At 51.0% G+C, this 14,112-nt stretch overlaps 1 protein-coding gene and 1 long non-coding RNA gene across 17 annotated transcripts in view; one reads left to right on the top strand and one right to left on the bottom strand.

Annotated features, from left to right (window-relative positions):
* The window catches only part of CHPT1 (choline phosphotransferase 1), a 58,855-nt gene extending 48,830 nt beyond the window's left edge, over positions 1 to 10,025 (bottom strand). For all 8 annotated transcript variants that reach the window (XR_011977376.1, XR_011977375.1, XR_011977374.1 and 5 more), the window contains exon 1: positions 9,702 to 10,025. Coding sequence is in view for 3 of the 8 variants with exons in the window: in XM_072655726.1 (XP_072511827.1) it covers positions 9,702 to 10,010 (309 nt within the window). In the remaining 5 variants the exon portion in view is untranslated. The remainder of the gene's footprint in view (positions 1 to 9,701) is intronic.
* A 145-nt stretch (positions 10,026 to 10,170) lies between these two features.
* The window catches only part of LOC140534564 (uncharacterized), a 104,700-nt gene continuing 100,758 nt past the window's right edge, over positions 10,171 to 14,112 (top strand). For all 9 annotated transcript variants that reach the window (XR_011977367.1, XR_011977373.1, XR_011977371.1 and 6 more), the window contains exon 1: positions 10,171 to 10,385. This is a non-coding gene — a long non-coding RNA (uncharacterized lncRNA). The remainder of the gene's footprint in view (positions 10,386 to 14,112) is intronic.

Here is a 14,112-nt window from a genome sequence, read left to right as displayed (position 1 = left end):
CTGAGATTTCATGGAGATCATCATGGAAGGCTGATGGGGGAGAAAAGAGCGGCTGAGATGGGGAGGAGACAGGAAATATTTAAAGACATTCAGAGAAGACAATGGGGGGTATCGGGTCAGCAGGAGGATCTCTTACACATAAGGAAGAAGTGTTATACAATCTGGTCACATCATGGCCACATGGGGGTCTGCAAAGGGAGCCTCCTCTGTACACTGTGATTGAATACAAAGCAGCATCTCTGCAAAGAAAGGTGGCCCTTTGGCCATGAACCTGTGCTCGATTCTTATGAGCAGACCTGGGCATGGCTGGGGCCCGAGATGCTGAAGGGATGTGAACACTGTGGTGTATGCATGTGTCACAGTGAACATTTCCCAGGGTACATCCTGAATCGTGAAGACCTCTACCCTGGTTTGCTGCTGAGGCCACCGCTCCCTCTTCCAAGCCTCTGAGATCCCGATACCTTCCAACGCTTGACCGAGAAGCCCATAATCATGCCAGTCCTACACCAAGCATCTCCTGTGTCTGGCACCATCTTCTGCCCAAGTTTGTTCCATTGCCCTGGTGACAGTCCTCCCATGCAAAGGCCTGGTGACTCTCAGCCCCCTCACGTGCTCTTTCTTGTCCCCACCAAAGGCCTTGGGGATTTGCCTTTGGTTTTCTGCTTCTAGCATTCTTTCCCAAGGCCTTAGCTTATACTGGATATCAGAGAAAACACTCCTTCCACTCCCTTCATGTTCCAGACCAGGGATCTCCAGCTTTTGATCTCAAACATAGACTATTCTTTGACAATGTCTGTAGAAGTCTATGGACCCCTTCTCATTCACCCTTGTAAATGCATGAGATAAAATATGCAGGATTTCAAAGGAAACCAATTGTAATGAAATGCAAAATATTTTTTTAAGAAACAAGTTCACAGGCCATCCTGCTACCAAAGTGACTTTGCTTAATCAAAGATCTGACCATGCTATTCCCCTGCTCAACACTCCCGGGGCCCCCTAGAGCTTTGAGTACTCACTACAAACCCCCTTGGTCCCAACCTAGCTCTCCAGGTTCATTCTCCCTTGTTAAGACATACCTCCCGTTTCCCCAAACTCAATAATGCCTTCCCTCCTTATTTTAGGAAAATCAGTGTGACAGTTTGGTGGAGGACATATGGGAGAGGGAGCAGACAAGGAAGTGAGCCCAGTTAGGAGGTAAGCACAGTCACTGGGCTGAGAGGGGATCAAAGCCTGAACAGGGTAGGGGGGCTGGGGTAGGGGGTATTAGGAAGGGGTGCTGCATGAACAGTCAGCCACTAAGAGAGGCTGCTGAGGTAGAAATGACAGGCTCTGGCCCCTGAAGGGCCACGTATTGCATCAAGCACCGCACTGAGGAAGCAAAGGTGGGCAAATGGCAGATGAAGGGCCTTCAGAAGCAGGCTGACTTGGGGTTGGTGGGAGAAACCCTGGCTTATGTTTTAGACATGCTGAGTTTGAGATATCTACAGGACACCTAGGGGGACATATCCCTAAGTCTGCTGCTGACACAGGCCCAAAGGGCAAGGCTGAGACCCAAGCGGGACAGTCCCAGGCAAGGGAGTCGCTGGCGTCTGCTCCTGGTGTTCTGGTGGGGAGGAATCGACCCAAAACTAGAAATGAGATAGCCCAGCCTCAAAAAGGGTGAGGTGGGGAAAGAACCATTGGAAGATTGTTCTAAGTCCCAAGAAGAGAAATGCAAACCCAAACAACTTGGAGGTTTTCACTTTACCCCCAGCAAACTGGCAATGCCAGAAAAGGGCTGTCACTGGCAGGGGCTTTGTCAGGACCACATCTTCACCATTTCACAGCTCCTCAAAGATGCCGAGTACAACGTCCCAAACCACCCATTTGTTAATTATGAAAACACATTGGGCATGGCAAAGCCTTCTCCCGGGCTCTTTTACAAACTGTCATTGATCCTTACAGCAAGACAAGGAGTTCAGGAATTTCTGGAAAATATCTAGGGGCAGGTTTGCTGGGAAATGTTTAACAAGTAGTTCTCCAAAGAAATGTACCCAAGACACTTTTAAGTTTAATCTGAATGATTAATATTTTGTCCATCATATTCCTAGATCTAGACAACCAACCAAACAACAAATCCATTTGTGATCTGTAGCCTTTGTTGATTTCTGAGGTGTAAATGCCCACAGTGAAAACTGAACAATCAGCTCTTCTAGGAAGCAGTTCTAGCACACGTTCTAGCTACAGCTATAGAACAGCCCTGTTCAATGACATTCTGATTAAAAACAACATCAATCTTGGCGAAAGTAGGGACATGAGTGCTCCCTGGAATGGAGAAGAGAGATTAAGAGTCACCACTGAAGGATCCCCAGTGGATGGTAAGGTACTCCATTTGGTCTATACTTAAATACAGAATCAACCTCCTCAATAGATTTAACTAGAACATTCCCTGGAAGGGACGGGTGAGGAAGGTACCTGGGAAGGACAAGTCACCCTGGCTTGGGCTCTCCTGAGGGCTGACAGTCAGTAGAAGACCTAGCTTGGGGTGCTATAATATTCAAGCCTGATGAGCTTGTATCATCCTCATCCTGCACATAAGGCTTCAAGAAATGAATGCGTGCCCTGCCACGGTCACACAGCCCCTACATATCTGAGTTGGGTTGGAATCCAAGTCTTTCTGATCCCAGTTTCAAGGAATACAAATATCAAATGATTAATATTTAAAGATGAATTTATTGATCAGTTATGAACTGTAATGATGACAGAACTTTATTATAATTTCAGCTGGTCCCCTTCAAAAGAACCCAGCTGTTGTTTTTCAGGAAGGGCCAAGTTAGGACCTGCCAAGTGAGATTTATGCACCTTATCTGTGTCCACAGAATATAACAGGCCTCTCCCAACTTCTGAGAGAGAAACCCCAAAGTTAATTCACACCATTTATAAAGCATGGAAAGACACAAAAAGCCTTCAGAAACATCAGCCAATAGATTCTGAACACAAGAGGGATTCTCCTTATCCTTCCATTCTGAACCAATGAGGACAGGAGAGGAAAGGGAAAGTCTCTACTCTCAAGCACAAGGACAGCTCTCAGATCTTTAAGCAAACCACATGCTAAGTAAAAATATTATATCCCTTTCATATGTTTGTTATCTTTTCATGTGATCTTCTCAAAGATCATATCTTCCATTGAAAAAACAATCCACCAACATGTACACACGTGCACCTCTCTCCTGATTTCTGTCTATGGCTTCCCTTTACAGCATGGAGCAATGGATGGAGAGAGGGTTGGTCTTGGAGAGACGATGGGCTGGAATCCCACCTTTCTCACACTAGCCACGAGCCTCAGGAGACTCTCAGACTGGTCACCGAACAAGAGCTGCCCATAACAGTTTCCTCTCCTGTGAGTTCTCTACATGAGGGAAATTTATAGGTCCGCCAACCCTCCTCCTAAAAAAAATCTCTCCTACAAATTATGGAGACTCATTAAATGTTTTTAAATAACTAACAATTAACACCATGAAAACACAGGTGCTCCATCAGCCACCACCACACCATCCATATGTGGAACCATCGGTTACAGCAAAAGGAGAGGTTCTGAGTGCTGTGGATAAGTTCACTTACCTTGGTAGTGTACTTTCTAGGGATGTACACATTGACAATGAGGTTGACGCATGCATTGCCAGAGCTAGCTCAGTGTTTGGGAGGTTCTGAAGGAAAGTATGGGAGAGAAGAGGTAGACTGACTACCAAACTGAAGGTCTACAGAGCCATTGTGCTGACCTCATTGTTGTATGCCTGCGAAACATGGACGTCTACCAGCGCCATGCCAGGAAACTTTATCGCTTCCATTTGAACTGTTAGGAAGATTCTGAGGATCACCTGGCAGGACAAGGTACCAGACACTGAAGTCCTTGCTTGAGCTGAACTGCCAAGCATTCAAACTATGCTTCAGAGAGCGCAACTATGATGGTCTAGTCATGTTGTTCAAATGCAAAATGTACGCTTTTTATGGAGAACTCACATGGGGCAGGCAATCACATGATGGTCAGAAGAAGCAATACAAGGACATTCTCAAGGTGTCTCTCAAGAACTTTGGAACTGATTGTGTGACATGAGAGACACTGGCACAGGACCACTCAGCATGGCATGCCCACATCAAAAAGGGAGCTGTGCTCTATGAGCAAAGCAGAATTGAAACAGCACAAAGGAAGCGTAGGATACACACATTTGGAGTAACCATCCCAAATGTTCACTCGGACTACCTGTGCACAACCTGTGGTAGAGCATTCCGAGCTTGTGTTGGTCTGATCAGTCACAGTCGGACACACTGAAATTTTACTTTATCATAGCCATGTCATTTTGGTCCTCTTTGAGAATGAAGGACAACCACCAACCAATCAAATAACTAAATTCCACTTAAACTCACTAAGCTAACCCTGTAAAAAACAGGATTACACTAGAATGCTTAAAACTATTTTTGTGCTTTAAATGAAATTCTTTGCCCTTACAGGTCTTCAGAAATGAATCAACCACAACCTGATTAAATAATTAATATACAAAAAAATTTACAGCAGGTGGCAATTACCAGATCAGGTGATAATAATAAGGAACTTGAACATCCAAACAGACCAGGTGTTTCATCAACATATGGTGCACAGAAAACATATTAAAAGGCAAATGGAGGAGTAGCAGCTTGGTTTATGGACATCCAACTTATTGACTGGTTCATTCAAAGAAATTATTTAGTGCCCACAAAGCATCAGGCACTCTGCCATGCTTGGGAAAAGCTTAAACTCTATTCCATGGAACACTTCACGGTAGAAAAGGCAAACTCCCTAGGAAGTGATTTGTAACCATCTCCCAAATAAAAGAGAAAACTCACCAAGTCTATACAGAAAGCACCACCAGGCTGACTCCAGAAAACAGAATCATTCATAATGGAGAAACAGCTAGAATGAGGCATAGTTATATCTTGTTCAAAGTAAAGCTTGCAAAATTGCTTGACCTCCATGTTTATCGACATTTCTCTAAAGTAAAGACTGACTACAACTACATCTCAAAGTAAAAAGTTTCAGAAGAAAATCTGATCAACCTCAAACCTCTGCTCTCCCAATCTGAGGGCTTCAGTTAACTGAGCAGAAAGCATTGCACTCCTGGGGTTTGCTAATACTGCTCTTTTCACCCCACAGAGATTCTAACTCCCTCTCTTTCCCATCAACAAAGGCAGCTGAGCAGTTCCTATCTCTAGACAAAATTCAGGACACCTCCTAAAGCTCAGGCACTTACTGGCTTTCTGTAGACAGAGGCTCCAAGACAGCCTCACAGCACTGGGTGAACATGCCTGCGGCTGAGTAAACAATCTCACCAACCACAGGGAACTGAGACCAATTATCCTGATCTCAGTTAAGTCAATCAAGTTCAGGACAGCCTTGCTGGGGTACAGAAAGGCTACGGGCCCTGAGCCAATCTTAACTCTATGCCATCGTTCTGAAATGGAAAGAGCATCATCTGCCCTTGGGGCTCTGGGTTCAAATCCTAGCTCAAGTGCCCCTCCCTAGTGACCTCAGACAAGCTTCCTCACCCGTGGCATCAGAGGCTCACCCGTGGCATCAGAGGCTTCGTCCAGAAAACCACACAGTAGGAAGAGATGGCCTGTGAGGCCCATCCTCTTCTCCATCCTAAAAGCATGGACTTTCTGAGAAAAGTCTGAGTGTTTGAGGCAGTCAGTCCTTTCCAAGGTCCCTCCCAACCCTGAGATTCTGTGAGGGCCAAGAATAAAGAGACAAACTGGGGGGAGGCAGGGTTCCACTTTTTGTGCTCCTCTTTTCATCTCTGTCCCCCTCTCCCAGAGCTATGGGGAAAGATGCTGAATCAAGAATGAGGAAGCTAGAACCATTCTAAGTCTGTTCTGCATGGGCAACTGAACCAGGCTGGACACCACCCATAATGGCACTCTCTCGGAGCTGCAGCTCTCCTGAGGCCAGCTTTGCTGGGCCGCTTCCAGGACTGTGCCTTCTCCCCAGCCTCAAGGGCATTGGTTAGAATGGTGCAATGTAAGACCTTGTCTGAGGTTTATGTGACCTGTGAGTCAGTTAATTTCTGAAATTATCACCCCAACTGGTCTCTGGGTCAATAATAGCTGGGCTAGACACAACAGTCCTTGTCGGATCTTGCCCATGACCATCCCTCTTCTGGGTGGTCACAAGTTATCGGAGAAGCCAGGCTGCCAGTTTGGGGGCTGGCTTCTCTGACCTTCCTTGTGCCCCAGTCCTTGGTCAAAGTGCCCAGTACATAATCAATGCTTGTTGACTGACATAGTAAAACACCAGGTGAATCCTAGATTCAGTCACCTGGTCTCAGTGAACCCCACTTCAATAAATCAATTCATTCTACAACTGAGTGGCTACTATACACCAAACACTCTGCCAGGCCCTAGGTACAAAGACAAAAATGAACCATTCCGCACTTGGTAAGCATGCCCTGGGCTAACCATGGAGGTCACAAAAAAAAAAAAAAAACAACACATAAAACCCTCCCTGACCTCAGGGAGTTTACATTCTGCCAAAATGGTAAGTTCAGGGAGGTAGGAAGTCATTTCTAGGGTAGCCTCAGGCAGCTCAGGACCCTGGAGAAGGGTGGGAGGGCCCACCTTCTGGGGACAGGAGAAAGCCACTTTGCAGCAGTGCCCACACGGCAACGGAACAGGCCCTGGCCATCCAGCTGGACCTCAGAGTAAGTGGACAACAAGCAGCATTTATTAAACACCAACTGTGTACTAAGCACAGGAGTCCTTACCCTCAGGGAGCTCACAGCCTAAAGGGAAAGAGGGCAGATAACAACTGGGTAAACTGAGACCTCCTCAGAAGGAAGGCACCAGAATGGGCAGAGGTTCAAAGGCCCCTGGAGCTTCTGGACTTTTCCTTCTGGGACCTGGGGAAAGGAGAAAGCTTCATTGGGATCAAAGGTGACCACTGGGGAGGTGGAGAGGGAAGGAAAAATTCTGACCGTCCTCGATTTGTGGATTTAAATGGCATAGACTACATCAATTCACAAAGTGAAATATCATGACAAAGTTCACCTCCCAAAGACTCAAAGCACCCTCTACGAACCAGGTGGATTCAATTCAATATATTTTGCTTTCTTGTCAAACTGCTTCTCTCCTCCCCCGTCACAACACACCCCGAAAAGCTGATTTTACTCATTTAATTTACAGTCTCCAAAAGGCAAGCTGTCAAAGTAAATCTCACCAACTGAACCCATCAGAAACACCCGAACTGTAAGCTCTATGAAATTTCCCACTCATACTGTGGAACAGGATATTCTGAAAAGTCTTTTCACATAATAAATATTCTTATTTTGTAATCAGTAAAATGAGGATGAATGTCAATGGAGCTTTAAAAAGACAAAAGGGGATGACATTCTCTGCAGCTGAGGTCACTGTGTCTCAGATGTTCCCAAAGAGGATGGCCAAAGTATAGCCCAACAGCTATTTCCAACACATAATAAGGGGACCTTGTGTACGTGGGGTCAGGGCAACTAGAGGGAGGAATTTGGGGACAGATAGGACCTCAGGCTGTGTGTGTGTGTGTGTGTGTGCGCGCGTGCATGTTTCAGGGAAACTATATTTCAAAAGAAATCTTGATAAGCGGCACCAGGAAATGCAAGACTTTACAGAACTCTGAGAAACAAACAGGAGTTCTGAAAGTGGTCAAAGGGCATCACTCAGGTCTTCGCCAACACAGCTGGACACAAAGTTAATATTTAAAGGTGGCAGCTGGCAATGAGGAGAGAGAATGGCTCTGCCCCTCCCTAGGCCAGGGAGACCTTGGTCTGGGTGTGACCCCTGGTGTGACTCAGTTTCCCCCTCTATAAAATGAGGGAGGGAGGGCTGGCTAAATGAGCTCTAAGGACCCTTAGCTTTCAAGTTCATACTAAAAGTGGGTCAGACATCACCAAGCACTCCAGGGAAGTAGTGGGGACAGCGACGTTCTCAGAGCCTTTACTAGCTGAGTGACCAAGGTCCTTCTAGGGGCCTCTTCCCTCATTCCTAAAGCAAGAGGGCTGGATGAGACCATCTTAGCTCTTTGTTTTAGTAGATGCTCACAAAACAGCCCTCAGCCTGGGGCTATGGAAAGTGTGCCAGGCTTAAATCCCAGTTTACCCCTTACTACCTGGGTGACTTTGGGGCAAGTCATTAGACTGTCCCCAGGCCTCAGTTTCCCTATTTGTAAACCAAGAGGATGGACTTTAAGGTCTCTTCTGGTTCTAAATCTATGATGCTCCCTGTGACTCTGGGTCACAGGTCCCCTCATCTCCTGGTCTCAGTTTCCTCCTCTGTAAAAGGGGGTGGGATGGACTAGAGGGCTTTTCTGGGGTCTCAAGTCCCCCCAGCCCTGCATTTTGGTCCCAGGATAGCTAAGGGAAGTGTCTACATTGTGGGGGGCTCGGGGACCTGCAGAGAGAAAGGGGTAGGGGGCCCTCCGGGGGACCCCCAGGTGAGGCGATTACGAGGGACTGAAACGTTAGGACCGGATCAAGGTCACAGTAGGGGGGTGGGCATGAGCTCCTGGGGAAGGCACAGGGGGCTCTGGTAAGCGGGTGCAAGAGGGTTTCGGGAAGGGGGGCAGTGTGTCTCTGGAGTGGGGAATGAGGGGGGCACAGGAGAGAGGGAGGGAACAAGTGTGTGTGCCTGCCGGCGGGCCGTGAACAGGATGATGCGGCGGTCAGTACGAACGTGCCCTCGGAGCGCTCCCCGGGGAGGTCGGCAGGAAGGTCCCTGCGGAGGGTCCCTTCGGGTGCGGGGTCCCCCAGTCCTGCTCGGCTGGGGCTCAGTACAGAGTGCCCTCAGGGCATTCCCCAGGGATTCAGTACTAGCGCTCCCCATCCCGGGGGTATGCAGGAGGGTCTCCGCGGGGGTCCCTCCGGCGGGGGCTCCCTGGGCGCTCGGTCCCTCCCGGCGGGGGGTCCCTGGGGCGCTCGGTCCCTCCCAGCAGGGGTCCCTCCGGCGGGGGCTCCCTGGGCGCTCGGTCCCTCCGGCGGGGGCTCCCTGGGCGCTCGGTCCCTCCCAGCGGGGGGTTCTTGGGCGCTCGGTCCCTCCGGCGGGGGCTCCCTGGGCGCTCGGTCCCTCCCAGCAGGGGTCCCTCCGGCGGGGGCTCCCTGGGCGCTCGGTCCCTCCGGCGGGGGCTCCCTGGGCGCTCGGTCCCTCCCAGCGGGGGGTCCTTGGGCGCTCGGTCCCTCCGGCGGGGGCTCCCTGGGCGCTCGGTCCCTCCCAGCAGGGGTCCCTCCGGCGGGGGCTCCCTGGGCGCTCGGTCCCTCCGGCGGGGGCTCCCTGGGCGCTCGGTCCCTCCCAGCAGGGGTCCCTCCGGCGGGGGCTCCCTGGGCGCTCGGTCCCTCCGGCGGGGGCTCCCTGGGCGCTCGGTCCCTCCCGGCGGGGGCTCCCTGGGCGCTCGGTCCCTCCCAGCAGGAGTCCCTCCGGCGGGGGCTCCCTGGGCGCTCGGTCCCTCCCAGCAGGGGTCCCTCCGGCGGGGGCTCCCTGGGCGCTCGGTCCCTCCCGGCGGGGGCTCCCTGGGCGCTCGGTCCCTCCCGGCGGGGGGTCCCTGGGCGCTCGGTCCCTCCCGGCGGGGGCTCCCTGGGCGCTCGGTCCCTCCCGGCGGGGGGTCCTTGGGCGCTCGGTCCCTCCCAGCAGGGGTCCCTCCGGCGGGGCCCCTCGGCCCGGCCGCTCACCTCCTCCGTGACCGTGGGGCAGTAGAAGACGAGCAGCAGCGTGCTGAACAGGTTGACGAGCAGCCCGCTGAGGGTGATGGCGTTGGGCGCCAGCCAGAGCGGGACGCGCGCCACGAGCCAGCGCCAGAAGGGCTGCAGCAGCGGCTCGAGCAGCGACGTGCCGGACGACGAGTAGCGGTGCTCCTCCAGCCGCCGCAGCTGCGCGGGGCTCAGCGGGGCCGCCAGCGCCCACCGCGCCCACGAGCCCCGGCCGGGGCCGTCCTGCCCGCCGTGCCCGCCGTGCCCGCCGCCCGGCCCCGAGGCCGCCATGGCCGCCGCAGCCCCAGCCGCCTCCGAGCGAGCTCCGGGCGGACGGAGGAAGGGACCGCCTGGGGCGGGCGCCGGCGGCGGGGCGGGGCCGGGGGCGGGGCCGGGGGGGCGGGGTGCCGGGGGTGGGGCCGTTAGTTCTCTCACGCGCGGGGCGGGGCGGGTCGGGGGCGGGGCTCCGCACGCACATGCGCACACGTGCACACGCGCCTGGCACGCGGCCCGGAGGACAGGCCCACCGCGCCTGCGCCCTCGCCCGGGCGGGGGAGAGGGAGCGTCCTAGGCTTGGGTACAAAGCGGAGGCCCCTCTCCCAGGCGAGCTGCGGAAAGGACGGCCATGGAGGGGAAACTGAGGCCCACGGACGTCCTGTGGCTTGTGTAAGAATTACTTTGTCCTGTATTGTAGAGAATTGTAGACAGGGCCCCGGTCTGATCGCCCGTTTTACAGCCAGGGAGGCCTCGGGACGTGTGCAGTGAGGGTCAGAGACCTCTGCCAGGAAGGGCCCCTGGGATGCCCCCTGCAGGCCCGGCTGGCACGGGTGCCCTGAGCCTCGGTCTGTGAAGCCCGAGGGCCTCCCTCCAGCCCAGAGGCTACAAAGGCGGCTGATTTGGCCCCTTGTAAAGGGCCCTTTCCTGCTGGTGGCACGGGCCTTCTCGGACCCTCAGCAGGTTTGTCCTTAGGAGACCTGCTTCTGAAGCCCGGTCTATGGATCTGAGCTGCAGTAGGGCCTGGCACCTTGGGTGGTGGCGAGGCGGGGCCTGGCACCTTGGGTGGCGGCGAGGTGGGGCCTGGCACCTTGGGTGGTGGCGAGTTGGGGCCTGGCTCCTTGGGTGGCGGCGATGTGGGGCCTGGCACCTTGGGTGGCGGCGAGGCGGGGCCTGGCACATCGTGGGTGCTTAAGGAATGTTCATTAGTGGATCGATTGGCTATGCTTTGTGTCATTAAGACAATTAAGACCTGAAAAGAGAACTTAGAGACCTCTGGTCCTAATGCATTTCACAGAGAAGCTTAGAGAGGTGAGGGATGTGTCCAGCAATTCATCCAACAGGAAGACCTGATCGGGGCATTGTTGTTCACATAAGCGCCCAACGTGATAGACAGCAGCCACCACCAGGAGGACACAAAACCTCCTGCTCCCGGGGTGCCACGTTTTAGCTCTTAAGGCCAGCCTCCATAGGGATCCTCATTCCTGCCTCCTCACTCCAGAATAGAGGTGACCCAAGTATGTGGGGTCAGGGAAGACGGGTTAAACAGTGTCATGGAAAGGAAGGGCACTGGCTATGCTGAAAACCAGAAGGCCCAGGCCACGTGTGGCCTTCTAGGTCCTCAGGAGCAACCTTTTGACTGAGTCCAGTTTTTACAGAACAAATCTTTTCATTAAGGGGATTTGTATTGTGAAGTTTAGGTTCAGTCAGAGGGCCACACTTGAGGACCTAGAGGACCACGTGTGGCCTCGAGGCTGAAGGGTCACCATTTTCTCCCATATAAATGAAGGGATTGATTCCTATGCTCTCTCCATCTGTCTGTCTCCCATCAGAAAGCCTATGATTATCTGGACTGTGATCCCCTCTCCACTTCTCTACCCCTTGATCCCCATATGCCACTGGTACCAGGCTCCAGACCCTCCAGGGCCCCACACCTCACAATGTAACTGCTGAGCAAGAGGACTCTGTCACAAAAGTTCTCTGTTGCACAGCCTGAAAGGAGGAGGCCTGCCTGCTACCAATCTGGCTCTCCACCCCATGGGATTGATCGGTAATCAGGGTGGAGAACAAGTCCAGAAACTGCAAGGGAGGCAACTCTCTGTTGGACGCTCTCCATTTCTGGATGCAGCCTATCCCAGAGACCACACCAGCCCCAGCCTGGGATGAAAAGCAAGCCTGTTCCAGCAGCCCTCACCACACTTAGGAGAAAGTGAGGCTCCTCAGGCCCACACAGTACATGCATCTTTATCTCATGATGTCTCCCCTGGAAGTGCTTATCAGAACTTCTGAGGTTCACAACCCACATTCTCTGTCTTACCGGAGCTGTTCCTGTGTCTTTCCCCCCACTTTCTAGGTCTTCTTTAGCCTTTCCTTCAGCCAAGTTCCCACAAAATGTTACCCTTTCACGTAGAGCTGAATTAGACACAACAGTCACACATGAAGTAAGGAAATCACCGAAAGCCTAGCCCTCCTTGGGGGCTAAAAATATTGGGGTTTCCAAGTCTAGAATTAATTGCATATTTTTAAAATTCAGCTGTATTTTCTTTTCAGCTCTGAATTCTCTTCCTCCTTCCTCCTCTTCCTCCACCCACTGAGAAGGCATGAAAAACTTCACAAAACATTACAAAAATGTGTAGTTATGCAAAACAGATTCCTACATTAGTGTCTTTAAAAAGAGGAAGGAAGGAAAGAAGGAAGGAAGGAAGGAAAGAAGGAAGGAAGGAGAAGAGAGGGGAAGGAGGGAATGGAAGGAGAAAGAAAGAAGGAAAGGAGGGAGGAAGGAAGAGAAAGAAGAGGGGGGGAAGAGGAAGGAAGGAAAGGAAAGAGAAAAGAAAAGAGGGAGGGAGAGGAGGAAGGAAGAAGAAAGAAAACCTGTTTCAAGCAACTCTCTGAGCCCATCAGTTCTCTCTCTGGAGGTGGATATCACGTTTGGTCACTAGTCCTTTGGTACTGATGGGTCCCTGTGGTGATCAGAATTCCTGTCTTTCCAAGTTGTTACTGTTTAAATTGTTCTGGATCTTCCCACTTCACTCTGTATCTGTTCAAACACATCTTCCCAGAATTTTCTGAAACCTTCCTTTTCATCCCATTACTTGTTCAACCATCCCCAGATAATGGGCACCTCACCCCTTCAGTTTCTAGGACTTCACCACCACAGAGTTCCCATAAGTTTGTTTGTCCACAAAGGTCCTTTTCTTCTTTCTTTGACCTTTTGAGGGTACGGACTTAGTAATGGCATTGTTGAGTCAAGGACTATGGACAGTTTAATAGCTCTTTGGACAGAACTCCAAATTACTCTCTAGTTTGGATTGTTCCAGCCCTCAGCTTTCTCTGCTAACAGTACATTAAACTACCTGTTTTCCCACAGTCCCTTCAGAATTTGATTGAATAGTTTATAGTCTACTAGAGTGGTAATTCTGCTTCAAGACAGGTTAACAGGGTGGCTGGTAAGAACTTGGGCTTTGGGCCTATATCCCAAAGAGCTTGCAAAAAGATATATAATATCATAGACCTAGACTGTAGAGGGAACCTGGGGGGCAGGGAGGGGAGGAGCAGTGCCAATCAGAACCAAGTCTCTGAGCCAAGGGAATGAAAATTTACTTTTTAATCTGTATTCGAGGAAGTCACTCAGCTGCCTTTAAAAAAATAGACAGAGATTCAGCTCTTAATCCAATAACTTGTATATAGATCTCTTCAGTTAGTTACTCTTATCTTCCCAAGATGACAAGGGGGTTGGACTCAGTGACCTCAAAGGTCCCTTCCATCTCTACCTCTGTGATCCTATGACCCTTGTACAAGTGCTGCGTGATCCTGGACAAGTCACTTAACCACTCCACCATCTAGGCCCCTGACCTATATTAGAGCTTTCTCATCTGAACCACTGAAATCAAGGTTCGTAACAAGAGTGCCCTAGTTCCCTCCTTCTCTCTTTTTTTCTGTACATTTAAAAAAATTATGTCTTTTTTCATCATGAACTTAGGCAACAACCACTACTAATGTTCCAATGCACAAAAAGCATGAAAGGAATTTTAATAAGAATCAGTGGACTTCTGTCAGTCATACCTCATATCCAAAGCTTGCTGTTTCTACATTCATTGCATCTGATGTTCTCTCCCCTGTCTCCTCCGTAATTCAGGTCCCTAGCACCTCTTGCCCAGATTGTTGCACCAGCCTCTTAATTTAATCTTTTACTGCCTTTTGTCTCTTACTTCAGTCCCTCCTACACACTGCTTTCAAAGTAACCTTCCTTAAATACAGATCCAAATTGTTCAACCAAATCCAGTGGGTTCCTATTACTTCTCCATTAGAGTACTGTAGTAACTCCTCTGTTCAGCTTCTCAGTCCTACACAACCTGGTTTCAGTGTAACAGTTTCTTTAGAGGTTACTTCCCCTCCTGCC

The sequence above is a fragment of the Notamacropus eugenii genome, chromosome 3 (genome assembly GCF_028372415.1).
Source record: "Notamacropus eugenii isolate mMacEug1 chromosome 3, mMacEug1.pri_v2, whole genome shotgun sequence".
NCBI classification, from domain to species: Eukaryota; Metazoa; Chordata; class Mammalia; order Diprotodontia; family Macropodidae; genus Notamacropus; species Notamacropus eugenii.
Note: the sequence above shows the minus strand (reverse complement) of the source record. Positions and strands in the feature narration are given on the sequence as shown.